The 16374-nt window shown below is 40.5% G+C and overlaps 1 protein-coding gene across 24 annotated transcripts in view; it reads right to left on the bottom strand.

The window, feature by feature from the left end:
- TMEM164 (transmembrane protein 164) overlaps nt 1–16374 on the bottom strand; it is a 331399-nt gene that overhangs the window by 256183 nt on the left and 58842 nt on the right. For 22 of the 24 annotated variants that reach the window (XR_012127433.1, XR_012127434.1, XM_036991423.2 and 19 more), the window contains one exon: nt 6233–6282. Coding sequence is in view for 18 of the 24 variants with exons in the window: in XM_036991420.2 (XP_036847315.1) it covers nt 6233–6282 (50 nt within the window). In the remaining 6 variants the exon portion in view is untranslated. Of the gene's footprint in view, nt 1–6232; nt 6283–11097; nt 11156–16374 lie in introns of those variants that run through there. The other 2 variants (XM_073227765.1, XM_073227764.1) reach the window with 2 other exon arrangements.

Raw genomic sequence — 16374 nt, 5'->3', positions numbered from 1 at the left:
TTATTAAAACTGGAAAAAGAAGAACAAATGAGGCCTAAAGTCAGCAGAAGGAGGGACATAATAAAGATCAGAGAAGAAATAAACAAAATTGAGAAGAATAAAACAATAGCAAAAATCAACGAAACCAAGAGCTGGTTCTTTGAGAAAATAAACAAAATAGATAAGCCTCTAGCCCAACTTATTAAGAGAAAAAGAGAGTCAACACAAATCAACATAATCAGAAATGAGAATGGAAAAATCACGACAGACTCCACAGAAATACAAAGAATTATTAAAGACTACTATGAAAACCTATATGCCAACAAGCTGGAAAACCTAGAAGAAATGGACAACTTCCTAGAAAAATACAACCTCCCAAGACTGACCAAGGGAGAAACACAAAAGTTAAACAAACCAATTACAAGCAAAGAAATTGAAACAGTAATCAAAAAACTACCCAAGAACAAAACCCCGGGGCCGGACGGATTTACCTCGGAATTTTATCAGACACACAGAGAGGACATAATACCCATTCTCCTTAAAGTGTTCCACAAAATAGAAGAAGAGGGAATACTCCCAAACTCATTCTATGAAGCCAACATCACCCTAATACCAAAACCAGGCAAAGACCCCACCAAAAAAGAAAATTACAGACCAATATCCCTGATGAATGTAGATGCAAAAATACTCAATAAAATATTAGCAAACAGAATTCAACAGTATATCAAAAGGATCATACACCATGACCAAGTGGGGTTCATCCCAGGGATGCAAGGATGGTACAACATTCGAAAATCCATCAACATCATCCACCACATCAACAAAAAGAAAGACAAAAACCACATGATCATCTCCATAGATGCTGAAAAAGCATTTGACAAAATTCAACATCCATTCATGATAAAACCTCTCAGCAAAATGGGAATAGAGGGCAAGTACCTCAACATAATAAAGGCCATATATGATAAACCCACAGCCAGCATTATACTGAACAGCGAGAAGCTGAAAGCATTTCCACTGAGATCGGGAACCAGACAGGGATGCCCACTCTCCCCACTGTTATTTAACATAGTACTGGAGGTCCTAGCCACGGCAATCAGACAAAACAAAGAAATACAAGGAATCCAGATTGGTAAAGAAGAAGTTAAACTGTCACTATTTGCAGATGATATGATACTGTACATAAAAAACCCTAAAGACTCCACTCCAAAACTACTAGAACTGATATTGGAATACAGCAAAGTTGCAGGATACAAAATCAACACACAGAAATCTGTAGCTTTCCTATACACTAACAACGAATCAATAGAAAGAGAAATCAGGAAAACAATTCCATTCACCATTGCATCAAAAAGAATAAAATACCTAGGAATAAACCTAACCAAGGAAGTGAAAGACTTATACTCTGAAAACTACAAGTCACTCTTAAGAGAAATTAAAGGGGACACTAATAAATGGAAACTCATCCCATGCTCATGGCTAGGAAGAATTAATATCGTCAAAATGGCCATCCTGCCCAAAGCAATATACAAATTTGATGCAATCCCTCTCAAATTACCAGCAACATTCTTCAATGAATTCGAACAAATAATTCAAAAATTCATATGGAAACACCAAAGACCCCGAATAGCCAAAGCAATCCTGAAAAAGAAGAATAAAGTAGGGGGGATCGCACTCCCCAACTTCAAGCTCTACTACAAAGCCATAGTAATCAAGACAATTTGGTACTGGCACAAGAACAGAGCCACAGACCAGTGGAACAGATTAGAGACCCCAGAAATTAACCCAAACATATATGGTCAATTAATATTTGATAAAGGAGCCATGGACATACAATGGCAAAATGACAGTCTCTTCAACAGATGGTGCTGGCAAAACTGGACAGCTACATGTAGGAGAATGAAACTGGACCATTGTCTAACCCCATATACAAAGGTAAACTCAAAATGGATCAAAGACCTGAATGTAAGTCATGAAACCATAAAACTCTTAGAAAAAAACATAGGCAAAAACCTCTTAGACATAAACATGAGTGATCTCTTCTTGAACATATCTCCCCGGGCAAGGAAAACAACAGCAAAAATGAGCAAGTGGGACTACATTAAGCTGAAAAGCTTCTGTACAGCGAAAGACACCATCAATAGAACAAAAAGGAACCCTACAGTATGGGAGAATATATTTGAAAATGACAGATCTGATAAAGGCTTGACGTCCAGAATATATAAAGAGCTCACACGCCTCAACAAACAAAAAACAAATAACCCAATTAAAAAATGGGCAGAGGAACTGAACAGACAGTTCTCCAAAAAAGAAATACAGATGGCCAAGAGACACATGAAAAGATGCTCCACATCGCTAATTATCAGAGAAATGCAAATTAAAACTACAATGAGGTATCACCTCACACCAGTAAGGATAGCTGCCATCCAAAAGACAAACAACAACAAATGTTGGCGAGGCTGTGGAGAAAGGGGAACCCTCCTACACTGCTGGTGGGAATGTAAATTAGTTCAACCATTGTGGAAAGCAGTATGGAGGTGCATCAAAATGCTCAAAACAGACCTACCATTTGACCCAGGAATTCCACTCCTAGGAATTTACCCTAAGAACGCAGCAATCAAGTTTGAGAAAGACAGATGCACTCCTATGTTTATCGCAGCACTATTTACAATAGCCAAGAATTGGAAGCAACCTAAATGTCCATCGGTAGATGAATGGATAAAGAAGATGTGGTACATATACACAATGGAATACTACTCAGCCATAAGAAGTGGAAGAATCCAACCATTTGCAGCAACATGGATGGAGCTGGAGAGTATTATGCTCAGTGAAATAAGCCAAGCGGAGAAAGAGAAATACCAAATGATTTCACTCATCTGAGGAGTATAGGAACAAAGGAAAAACTGAAGGAACAAAACAGCAGCAGAATTACAGAACCCAAAAATGGACTAACAGGTACCAAAGGGAAAGGAACTGGGGAGGATGGGTGGGCAGGGAGGGATAGGGGGGGGGGAAGAAGAAGTGGGGTATTAAGATTAGCATGCATGGGGGGGAGGGAGAAAGGGGAGGGTGGGCTGCACAACACAGAGAGGACAAGTAGTGACTCTACCACATTTTGCTAAGCTGATGGACAGTAACCGTAATGTGGTTGTTAGGGGGGACCTGATATAGGGGAGAGCATAGTAAACATAGTATTCTTCAGGTAAGTGTAGATTAAAAATTTTAAAAAAAAAAGAAAGAAAGAAAAGGGGGATTACTCCTTACCAGGATAAAACTATTGGTAAATCAAAGATCAACGCATGCTTTAAATATCCTTAATGTTGATCACTTAAAGGGTGTCAGATGATCAGCTATGGAGGTACTCTTTTCTGATAATATTCCTTTCTCTTAATTAAAAAAAAAAAAAAAAAAAAGCAGTTACTGTGTGCTGACCTCCAATGAGTTCTGCACAGTGGTATAGAGGGCATGTCAAAGTGTGGGCAAAGGGTCTGTTTGTTTCTACGCAGAAGATCAAGGCCTAGCTTGGATACCCAGAAAATGAACTAAGATACGATATGAGGAGGAGCTTCCGGCATCAGCACTCTCTGGAGGACTCGTGCCGGGGGATGATCATCAAAAAGCCTCCACAGGGATCCGGACGATGCTGCGGTTGTGGCTGCATCCAGCCCACCGTCTCCTGGACTTGCCATAAGAATGACGAGGGAGATGTCTAGGCTGGCATGTGCATACAGTGAGACAACGAATTTGACTGGATCTGTACTGTTGGAATTCAACCAGGAGTTGGGAGGGGTGCAAGTTGTAGCACTCCAAAATCTCATGACTATAGACTATCTATGGTTAAAAGAACATATGGGATGTGAACAGATCCCAGAAATGGGCTGCTTTAATTTGTCTGATGGTTCAAGTACAGTTGGAAAATATCCATCATATCATAGATAAATTTTCACAAATGCCTAGGGTGCCTAAATGGTTTTCTTGGCTTCACTGGAGATGGATGGTAATTATAGATTTGCTTTGTTTATGTCACCGTATTCCTATTATGTTAATATGTGTGTGCAAATTAGTTAGTAGTTTAAAACCTATACATACTTAAGGTACTATACAAGAAGATATGTCAAAGAAATAATCAATCCTCCCAAGTTTCCTTCATATGCTACATCTATAGCTTTTCTTCTTGTTTCCTAATTACAAACCTTAAATAGAATTCGTGCCTCATATCGAATTTACCGAGTATCATAATTCCTCCAGGTGGTAAAGATACCTCGAGACAAGTGCTGGGCATAGAAGCCACAGGGCATAAATCTGCAAAGAAGTAAAAAGCTAACCTTTGCAAACAATATGGCTTCTCTCTCACTTACCAACTTTACATTTCCCTGTATGGCCCCGGAAGATGACTGGTTAGCCAGAGACGGGTAAGATTCCTCAAGGGAGGAACAACCTAAGACAGGCACAGTCGCAGGGGGGCCATCAGGTGAGAATTTGGGGATCAACAGAGGTGAGGCTCAGAACCTCACCCCCCCTGCTTTGAAGGAAATCTTCTGCATCCGTGGATGTCTTGCTGCCCTTGTCTAGCCTGGATTAATACTTAGTCCATAGGCACACACCTGATCATCTGATCATCTACATTTGCCTTCTTACAGCACTAAACTATGTTTTCTACCTTTATCTTGCATCTACCTACCACTTCAGCATTTTATTAAAAATAAAAATAATAATAATAATAGGAGAAATGTGGGATCAACATATAAATCAAGTACAAAAATCAAATGAATATTCATATTTGACCTGATGGTTTATAGGTCATATTGCAAGATCAAAACCGAAAGTTTCTGTGATGAATGCCCTTGTACTGTTCACCATGTAAGAATTTATTCACTCTGTAAGAATTCGTTCACCATGTAAGAACTTGTTCGTTATGCTTCAGAAGATTGGAGACTGACGAGAATTAGGCTTGAGATGGATTAATGATTGTACATTGAGCATTGACCCCCCTATACTGAATTTTATTGTTGTTAACAACCATCAATAAATATGAGAGATGCCCTCTCAAAAAAAAAAAAAAAAAAAAGAAAAGCAATAATCAAAATTATCTTTTGATGGTAGGATTAAGGGTGATGTTTATTTCCTTCTTTAGGTGACTGAATTGTCTTAATGACTGCTGTTACTTTCATAATAATGAAATAAAACTAATAAATGTTACTTTTAAAAGATTACACTGAAAAATCAAGCTCATTTTGGGAAATCAAGGGAGGGAAACCGGGTTAAATACCCCTTCCACTTAGGAGCTGTCTATACATACAGTATGAAATCAAAATCCATTCCCCCTCATTCAGCAGGAGGTTACTTACCTAAGGCAAGAGACTAGGTGCTATTCCAAGGAGATACATGAAGCAGCAAATGGGGTATATTTTCCCCTACCTCACACTTTAATGACTTAAGTAGATCAGAAAGCCATTTCCACCACTCTCCATTACCCAAGGATCTACTGGGCTCTTTACTTCCTGCCCCTGCCCTCTGGCCTGCAGCCATTTCACTGCTCAGGAACAGCTCCAAAATGAGAGCCAGCTCCAAGGTGGAAAGAGATGAAATTAATTTGGTCAATTTAGGACTTCTCATTAGCAACTCTAATAAAAGCTTTCATGAATGAGATGGTCAGGACTCACAGTTCAATGAGGATTCCAGGACTCTTGGGAATTTCGTTTAAGCAAACTTGCCTTCAGATAAACACAATTTGCTGGCAATACACTCTAATGTATTTGCTGTTGGCTAATTTTAAGTCAGGGCTTGTAATAAGGTGGTATTTTTCTGTGCTCACTATAATTTGTACTTCAAGAAAAAAGAAAGAACAAAGGCCTTCAATGTGAAGAACCATTTCCTCAATGGAGCAGCAGAACCAAAACGGAAAGATTCTCAAGAGGAGAACTGCCTGGCCCCCAACACGGTCTGGCCCCCAGCATGCTGCCCAGAGAACTTTAGGGAGGCAGCAACCTACCATGGGAGCATGCCTTGGCCATGAACTACCACTACAAGGTCTCGCAAAAAAGGATTTTTTCAGGGCTTGATAGAAGCCCAGTCTCCACACGCATTTCCCTGGTTCCCTGGGCCTTCAGGACTCTCTGCCCTCACTAGGCCCAGAGACAAAACTGGTGCAGGCCCAAGGTGTACACGGTGATGTATCATCACCCGTTGTTATCTGACAGACAGCAGAGTCTGAATAGCAATGGTAACAGAGCAAAAAATAATTTTCCCTTACTTGAAGACAACGGCAGCTCCAGGACATGGAGGGCAGGCCAGAAGAAAAATCTGCAATTGAAAAAGAATGAAGTATGGTTATTAAGAGGAATTCTAGACATACTGAGACAATGTTACTTTTAAAAACCAAACTAATGCAAAAAACACAATCTAAAAAATTCAAAAGGAAAAAGATGTGTTCCAAACATGTTTGTATTTACACATACACCTGGGTGTGTGTGTGTGTACGTCAGAGCAGGGAAAGGCAGAGACGGAGAATGAGGCAGGATTGTTTTGGGAGATAGGGAAAGCTTTCCTTAGGCCCTTTCAGCCTCTACAACACTTACTCTTAACTCTAGAACAATACAATCTTTCAACTCTACAAAAGCTTTTAACCCAGGACAAGTAAGCAAATAACATCTGGTTTGCCTTCCACAGGGAAGGTGGGTTAATCAATACTTAGCACTGCCAGATTTAGCAAATTAAAATACAGGATGCCTAGTTAAATTTGAATTTCAAATGAACAATGAATAATGTTTTAGTTCATTGTTGCTCATTGTTATCTGAAATTAAACATTATTCATTGTTTATTTGAAATTCAAATTTAACTGGGCACCCTGTATTTCATTTGGCAAACCCTACTTACTGTATTGTCACCCCCAAGGCTCCAAGCCTCCCTTTGATTTTAAGGGAAGCAGAATTTGCCAGCTCAAAATATGTCTCTTTGGCATAATGATTACTTTAGGCTGATTACTTCTGAGAAAGAGCAAACATAGGAGAAGCTCTGGAAACTCAACAGAAGTTACCCTTCTGTAAGAGACATTTACATTTAGCAGGGAAATCTCCATTTTTAAGGGTGTCTCCCATTCTGTACCAGGAAGAGGACGACTACAATTCTAGTGACCCTTATCAAGGAAGAAGGTAATGACCTAAATCTGCTTAACCTAACCATTGTTTGCCATGCTTTTACTGTTAACCTCCCATAACTGACCTCCTGCCCCAGCACCAACCCAACATCTTTTATCTTTAGAGATGCGATCTAACGTGATGGCTCGGGTTCCTCCGTCTCTCTCATGTACACAGGAGGCATACGTGTTATTAACCGTTATGTTCGTTTTTCTCCTGTTAATCTTTTATTGCAAGAACCTAGAAGGTGAGAGGGAGAAGTATTTTACCTCCCCCACATTTGATTTGCTTGTCTCTAAGCATGACTAGGTGGTTTTACCCTTCTATTCTCTAAGGTCCAGCCAAATAAGAACCTTATCCTTCTAATAGATCAGTTCCAGGCTACTCGATTTAACCTTGGCCTGGATTATAGTCTTCGAAAACCGTGCAGCTGTGGTGGTTTGCCCTTTCCTAAAGCACTGGTTCTCAACAGGGACTCAGAAACCCCTGCAGAGTGCTTGTTAACACGCAGATTCCTGGGCTCGCCCATTAAGAATGCTAATGTCTGGGACTCTGGGAATCTGAGGGTTTCACAAACACCCCAGGAGATTCATTCAACCACTCCTGGCAGCCAGCATGGCTGGCTGGCTGTTGGCCCCAGCCTGCGCTATTACCAGAATCATTCAGCAGAACTAAGGATTGACAAAAGAAGGGAACTCAGGTTTGTGGAATTCCTTTGCCCACAGTGATTTCATGGTGCTGTTTACAGAATTTCTGGTGCGTGTCGCTATCTTGTTAAGCATTTAATACCGATTATCCGCATAATGGACTTATTTGGCTTTGTTGTGTGTATATTCTGCAGCATTTGGGGCTTCAATTCTCTCAGAATCTGCAGTTAGAAGAAAAGGGTACTGTAAGAAAAATCACGATAAAGAAAGACACCTGCTTGAAACTGTGTCAAGAAGATAAGAAAGAACAATGGAAAAGGGAAAGGGTCTTGAAAGGAACGGGGCCAGGGGTCGATCACACGCACAGTACCTCATCAGGGAACCCTGCCAAGGAAACACCCAGGGAGAACTGGGCTTTTCCCCCTGTGGATCAGTGTCATTAAAAGTGCCAAACCAATAACAATTACAGGTCCATGAACCTTTACTGGCAATCACCAAATCCAAAAATGCTCTCAAACACTGAATATCTGGGTTTTTTCCCAAAGCTAATTTGTTAGCAAATATGACTTCAACTGTGAACTGAGGCTCTTTACAGATTTCCTTTATTCCGTTTATGGTGAGCATTCATTTCTCATAATAAAAATATATTTTGATTATGGGATGCTGCCCCAAGCCCCACCAGGAATATATGTAAAAATACTCTGCATTCATTAAATTGCCCTTCGGAAGTCCAAAAATTCTGACTTCTGAAATACATCTGACCTTAATGGTTTGGGAAAAGGATTGTCAAACTGGAATTTCAATCATCCAAACATGAACTTACCCCAAAGACTACACTCAGAAGCTATAGTACACAGAGAGAAAACAGGGGCCCCTCAACCACCTTGGAAAACTCCTTCATACTTCGGGTGTCACCTATGAATCATGCCAGCCTGAGCTTCTAGAATGCCCAAGATACTTCCAACATGGTCAAAAGAGAAGCAAAAATATGACACTGGGTCCCGCAGTTAAGTCTTACCTTTTTCTATAAGCACAGCCAAGAGGAGAAGAACCGAGTCTTGGGACAGATTTCCCTGATTTGGCTGTTTCTGATCCATGACAGCCCTATGCCAGAAGCCTGGAAGCCTATTAAAAAGAGCAAGCCTCCAGTCCCAACCTAATCATGGATCTAATTTTTTTAAGGCAGATAATCTCATCTTTACTCTAAATGAGTTTGCTTTCATGTGGCCAAGTCATTCCAACCAACACTGTGTTTCTGCCATCTTCCTGTCTATCCCCACTGAAAGGGTATCTCATTGAGACCCTCCTTACCCCAGAACGACTCAGGAGACACGGGCCCATGCAAGAGATTTTATTATCTGAAAGAGAAAATGGCTTCCCCCAGACAGAGCGAGCAGCAGCTCGTGGGTGAGGAAGTGCATTTTTAAGGAGTAGGGGTAGTGTGTGTTCTGCATTGGTGATTGGATCTTAAGGGGTGGGGGTCTTAGCATGCCAGAATTTGCCTTCACCCACCACTGGGAGAGAGGGTATCTTTTTCAAGCAATCTTTACATCAGATACATGTACACATATCAAATCAGCAGATCTGAAAAAGGACCCCAAATTCATCATATTCCATTTCCAGTAAACTCATGGCCTCCTTGAGCAACTTCAAAGATTTGTAACATTGAAAACACCCTGCTCTGTCATGGTGGAGCCACATCCATAATCCCCACATTAGACAAGAAAATAGATAGGAGCAGATTGGAAGTAGAATAAGGCCATAAAGCCCACTACAAGGGACTCAAAAAGTTAACCAGTTAAAACTAGAAACCCAGAAAAAACTGAGTTAAGGGAAACAAAAGCAAAAATGAACAAGTGGGACTATATCAAGCTGAAGAGCTTCTGCACAGCAAAGGACACCATCAATAGAACAAAAAGGTACCCTACAGTATGGGAGAATATATTCATAAATGACAGATCTGATAATGGGTTGACATCCAAAATATATAAAGAGCTCACACACCTCAACAAACAAAAAGCAAACAATCCAATTAAAAAATGGGCAGAGGCACTGAACAGACAGTTCTCCAAAGAAGAAATTCAGATGGCCAACAGACACATCAAAAGATGCTCCACATAGCTAGTCATCAGAGAAATGCAAATTAAAACCACAATGAGATATCACCTCACACCAGTAAGGATCGCAGCCATCCAAATGACAAACAACAACAAATGTTGGCGAGGTTATAGAGAAAGGGGAACCCTCCTACACTGCTGGTGGGAATGTAAATTAGTTCAACCATTGTGGAAAGCAGTATGGAGGTTCCTCAAAAAGCTCAAAATAGAAATACCATTTGACCCAGGAATCCCACTTCTAGGAATTTACCCTAACAATGCTGCAGCCCAATTTGAAAAAGACAGATGCACCCCTGTGTTTATCGCAGCACTATTTACAATAGCCAAGAAATGGAGGCAACCAAGTGTCCATCAGTAGATGAATGGATAAAGATGTGGTGCATATTCACAATGGAATATTATTCAGCCATAAGAAGAAAACAAATCCTACCATTTGCAACAACATGGACGGAGCTGGAGGGTATTATGCTCAGTGAAATAAGCCAGGTGGAGAAAGACAAGTACCAGATGATTTCACTCATGTGGGGAGTATAAGAACAAGGGAAAAACTGAAGGAACAAAACAGCAGCAGAATCACAGAACCCAAGAATGGACTGGCAGTTATTAAAGGGAAAGGGACTGGGAAGGATGGGTGAGAAGGGAAGGAGAAGGGGGGAAGAAGGGGGACCTTGTGATTGGCATGTATGATGTGGTGGGGGGGGTGGCATAGGGAGGGCTGTGCAGCACAGAGAAGACAAGTAGTGATTTTGCAGCGTTTCGAACAATGATGGATGTTGACTAGTGAGGTGCAAGGGGGGGGGGGGGACTTGGTGAGGGGGGTCCGGTCTAGTGAACATAATGTTCCTCCTGTAATTGTAGATTAATGATACCAAAATTTAAAAAAAATTTTTAATAAAATAAAAAAACTAGAAACCCAGAAAAAAATGAGGTAATCAGTTAATCAGTTAAAGCTCAAAAGGCCAGGAACAACTAGGCCTGGAATATTCAAATATTCCCCAATAAGGAAAAGTATCTCAGCACAGCCCATGTCTTCATTGTGTCAATTAGATCATGCCATTGTAAGATTTATTTTGGCTTGCTAAAAGGCCCAGCTATAAACAGCATAATAAAGACAGGAAAAATTCCATCTTGAAGCTAAAACTGCATTTTAAAACCCAAGTTAAGAAGTAAGGTTCTTAACATACTCTTCAGCAAAACAAGACAATAACTCAGCCCACCTTGGAGGCAGGGCAGGCAGTCTTGATTGATATGCTCCCAGACCAGGAAGCTACCATCCTGGGAAGAAATCAGAGCAGTAAATTTCTGGTGTTAATTTTGCAGAACTACCTGGACCACTGATAAGAAGAGACTTAATGTCTCATTAAGGATGAACCTAGGTCCACTTAACAAGTCACACCCCTAGCCCTTTGTCACATTCCTGAAAATCCTCAGCTGCCTATAAAACCCCAGACCCTAAACCTTTCAGAACACACCTCTCTCTGAGGTTGCCTGCACTTTCTAAGTGTGTAACCTTTTAACCTTAAACTTTCTCTCTTCAACCTTTCAGGGCGCCTCTCCTCCCTGAGGTGGCCTGTACTTTTTCTCTCTTTAAATAACTTTAAATAAAACTTTTACTGTTTCACTACTGTGTCTCTGTCCTTCAATTCTTTGTTGAGGAGGGGACAAGAACAGAGGAAAATACAAAATGCCCCCCTAAGACCATTAAGCAAAGGAGCCATGTGAAAATAATATTTTAATCCAGAGGGCCTGAGTATCCCTACTTCTTTGCTTGGTTGGCTGCCAACCGCCTCTAAATTTTGTTAGCGTGTGTTTTAGACTACCAGGCAGAATGCTAACTATTCCTTCAGCTGCAAACAGGGAAGAGAGGCCACTTGCAAGCGCAAACAAGGCCTGCAGGAAACTGAGAACAGTTATTAAAATCCCCGTTTCCAGATGAAGAAACTCAGGTTTCTTCAAGGTTCTGACAAGACCTCTAACTCCCAGTTCAACACTCTTTCCACTTCACACCTGACACAGTCCAGCTCCTCTTCTTTAGACTCTACCCCAACGCCTTGACTCCGTGTCACCCGGGAGTCACCCCAATGGCCCCACACCTGTGCCACCACACAGCTCACAAATCCACAAGCTTAGCCATCTCCCAACACAAACCTAACTAGGCAGCAAATGACAAAGGTTCACTAGAGATGGGTTCGTCTTAGCTCCAACCTTACTCATTTCCAAATCTGCTCCATGTTTGCACACCTTGAATCATTTCAAAATTGGAGTCCTTTTTTGCCCTTTTTTTTCCCAGAAAAACCCCACAGGTCCCATTCAAAACCATAGTCTCTCCAATTCCCCAGGAAAGCTCCCTGTACTACTCCAAGGTATCCCTTCCCCGAAACTTGTACATTCAGCTCTTTTTGAAGCACACAATCTAGGCACCATCAGCTGTCCCAACTCACCCTCCATCTCTGACCTGCTCTAGTTCCACATTCCCATCTTTCCTACCCAACCTCTCAGTCATCACTTCTCCTACTTCCTGTCCCTGTTCCCACAGTTTGATCAACACCAAGTTCATGGGCCTCCCATCAACTTCTGTTCCACCCCAACATTAGATTCAGTAAACCCCATTTTCTTAATGCCTAAAGAAGGTAATTTTTGTTCACAAAAGTGTTAGTACTATGGGAAATGCAATCGGAAAGACAGCCAAATCATCAAGACCATCTTAAATGCGGGGCTGACCTGGTTAAGCAGTGAAGGGGGTGGAAAAAATAAATGAATGGGAGAGATTGAGAGAGGGACAGGAGAGTGGTGTTTGATCTGGCACACAATCTTTCTAGGCCTGGGACTCTGGCTAGTTCTCCGGGTTCCACCTTCTATGGTGGCAGGCAACCACCTGAGGATTCCTAACGAGGAGTGCTTATAACCATTACCCACCATAGGCAAGATCCATTCCTTGGGTTGCCAAAGTCTGTCCTAGATTCCCTGATGTTCATACTGTCAAGCCCTCACCCCTCTCCCTGGACCACTGCAATAATCTGTTCACCTATTCTAAGAGGGATCTATCTGAAACACAGCTCTGAACTGCCATTTAGAAGTCTCCAGTGGCTTGCCAATACCAACAGAACAAACTTAAGCATCTTAGCATGGCAGGCAAGGCTTTCTCTGCCCAGGACCCTGTCCTCTCCACCATGATGGACTTATGCATTATGCCAAACTCTATCCTGAACAATCTCCATTTTCAGTAAACATGTTTCTATAACCTCATTTTCTAACACCTTAATTTTATTCAATTATAAAGATATGCAGCAATTTACTCAATCTCCCCCTGTCAAAAATTAAGTTCTATATTTTCAGATCCTTTACTATTTCCTTAGTCTACTAGATCTTCAAAGGGAATATATATTTTAAGGCTTTTAACCTAGAATTCTAAATTGCCTTCCAAAAAATTTCTTTGAATTTATATTCTTGCCAGCAACATAGAAGAATGAGTTTCTGCCACAACCTATTTAAAAAGTGAAACACTGAATGGGAGCAGAATGTGCCACCCCAAAGTATGTCTTGGGCTTAAGGGAGGTTTTGAGCTCCCTTTTTCTTTTAAAATGACAAGAGAGAAGCTCTGAAAACCAAACAGAAGTTACTACCCTTTTGTATAGGACATTTACATTTACAAGGGAAATCTGCATTTGTAAGAATAGCTCCCTCTCCATATCAGGAAGCAAAGGATGACTCTAAGTCTCTAAAAACTCCAGTCAATGGTGAAGCCAACAAGTTAACTCTGCAATAACAATCCTGTGCTTTTCTAGTAACCTCCAGCTGACTCCCTGCCCTCAACATCTTTGATCTATAGCTAGAGATGGTTTTTAAAGTGGTGGCTTGTGCTGTTTTAGGGAGTTACTCAGTATTCCTGGGTCTCTTCCCATGTATACAGGAAGTATACATTTAATACATGTTATTAAATGTCTGTCTGTTTTTTCTCCTATTAATATATCTTTTATTAAAAAGGGGTCTCAGCCAAGAACCTGAAGGGTAAAGGGAAAACTATTTTTCCTTCCCTACAACACACACAAATGAAATTTATTGCTTTCATTTACATGTCTCAAATTACCAGAAATGTAAGACTATTTTCTAACATGGTTTTCAAACAGCCATATTTCTTCTTTAGCAATGTGATCATCTGTGGCTTTTCCCTATTTTTCAACTGGTATGCTCTTTTTCTTATTGAGATATATGAGCTATTTATGTTTTAATAACATTTAATATAAACTATTAGATATTTATTGCAAATATCATTCCCAGATTGTCATTGTTGTAGCTCTGCTTATGGTAGTTTTTTGAACCATAGAAGCTTTTTTATCTTCACATAATCAGATATATTTGCCATTTCCTTTATGGTTTCTGTCTTTGATGTCACTTTTAAAAGTCTTTTGCAACCCTGAAATTACAAAGAGTCACCTACTAATTTCCCAATATTTTCATAATTTTATTTTAAAATCTAAATCTCTAATATGAACAGACTTTCGATTGCTAATGCTGTCACTCTCCCATAATGGCCTCACGTTTTCTCTTCTGGCTAATTTCTATTTACCCTTCAAATACAAAAGCATCATTTTCTCCAGGAAGCCTATGGTTAAATGCCCATCCTCTGCCTGCTAACTCCTGCTAAACTCTGAGAAATTACCATTTTTGTCAGTATAAGTGAGCTTTCCCTCAAGAATTTAATAAAAGGGAAGTAAGAGTACCTATCTATTAAAGAGTTAGGCTTGAAAATCAACATACAACAGATTAAAAATGTTTTAAGGTCACAGTAGAACCAGAATGGTTCCCAGACTTCGAACACCAGACGGTAACCTGCTTGAATTACATCTAAAGAAAGACGGGAGCGGGGGAGGGGGTTTAGTCAACCATCAGCAGTCAGAGTTGAGGATGGTCACAATGCCGGTGTCCACACCCAAGCAGTAACCTGGGTCCAGAGAACTTCTGCCCATCAACATCAAATTTTCTATGAATCATATCATTATACCATACACCTGAAGCCAATGTAATATTGCACATCAACTGTATTTCAATTTTTAAAAAAGGTTTTCTGCAAATTCATCCCTTTTAAGAGGATGGAAGTACAACAGGTGGCATCATCAGTAAGTGGTTAAGATTATGGCCTTGAGTCAAGCCAGACTTGGGTCCACATGCTGACACTCTACCACTGACCAGCGTGGGACCAGCAACAGAATGGAGGAACTTCCGTCTTTAAAATAGGGATTAAAATAGCATCTATGTCTCATGAGATTTGAGAGAGGATCAAATGAGATAAAGCAAGCAAAGCACTTGCGGCAATGGCTGGCTGGCACATAGTTAGCACTCAATAACCAGTAGCTGTAATCCTTCGGATCTCAATAGAAAACCCATCCCTACTGTGAGCTACATAAGCAATAGCACATATTAAACTTCCAATTCATCCAACTTCACTTAGATTCTAATTCCATTCTGATATATTACTTTGCTGCCGTGTCCACCTGTCCATCTACCTACAGGAAGAAAACACTGAACCACTCTAAGCTCAGTGTCCTCATCTTGTCAAATGGGGATTACAACAGTACTACCTCATAGGGTAGATGTGAGGATTAAATATTTGAAGCACTTAGTTCAGTGCTTGGCACACTGTAAGGAATAAAATCAGTATCAGCTACTGATTGCATCATCCTTCTCGGATGCCTTTTCTTTTCTCTCACTGCAAATTCCATCCAAGCCCATGGCAAGTTCTATTTCCTCCACAAAGCTTTCTCCAATAATTCCAGATAACACCTCTCTTTTTTTCTAATGGCCTATAGAATTCATTAGGGTCTTGGATTTAATTTGGGATATTAAATGGCTCTCTATTGTTACACACAGTCCTACAGTAGATTTAGAGCTAGGATCTGATTATCAATCTTTCCCTCCTGACAAATCTTAAATTGGCACTGGTGAGCCACTGAACAGAGTTCAAAGTCATTCGTGGGGTAATTGAGGCCCTAAACAATGTGGACCCTGGCTACCTAGCCAGTTCTATTCACCCACTATACCTCAGGTTTCCCCCCTGAACCTCAAGTTTCTACATTCTGAAATGGGAAACAGCAACAGTGCTTGCCTCCCTCCAATATCTTAACTTCAAAAAGTGTTTCTATGCAGATACCAAGTGCTTTCTGAATTTTTCCATCTGGATGTCACACAGGTATCTCAGACTTAAATGCATAAACCTTCAGCAACCACCATCCTGATCAGTCAGCCATCAACATCAAGGCAAGACCCTCTACCAGCAAAACAATTAAGACTACCTGAAAGCTCAGAAGATGGTTAGCATTTTAAAGCAATAAAGTATTCTTAATTAAGGCATGTATATTTTTTATCACACTTAACAGACTACACTACACTGTAAACATAACTTTTACACACAATGGAAGACAAAAATATTCATCTGGCTTTATTGTGATACTCCCTTTATTCTGTCCTCACTCTATTTTTCCTAGTTCAGTCCCTTT

The sequence above is a fragment of the Manis javanica genome, chromosome X, assembly GCF_040802235.1.
Source record: "Manis javanica isolate MJ-LG chromosome X, MJ_LKY, whole genome shotgun sequence".
NCBI lineage: Eukaryota > Metazoa > Chordata > Mammalia > Pholidota > Manidae > Manis > Manis javanica.
Note: the sequence above shows the minus strand (reverse complement) of the source record. Positions and strands in the feature narration are given on the sequence as shown.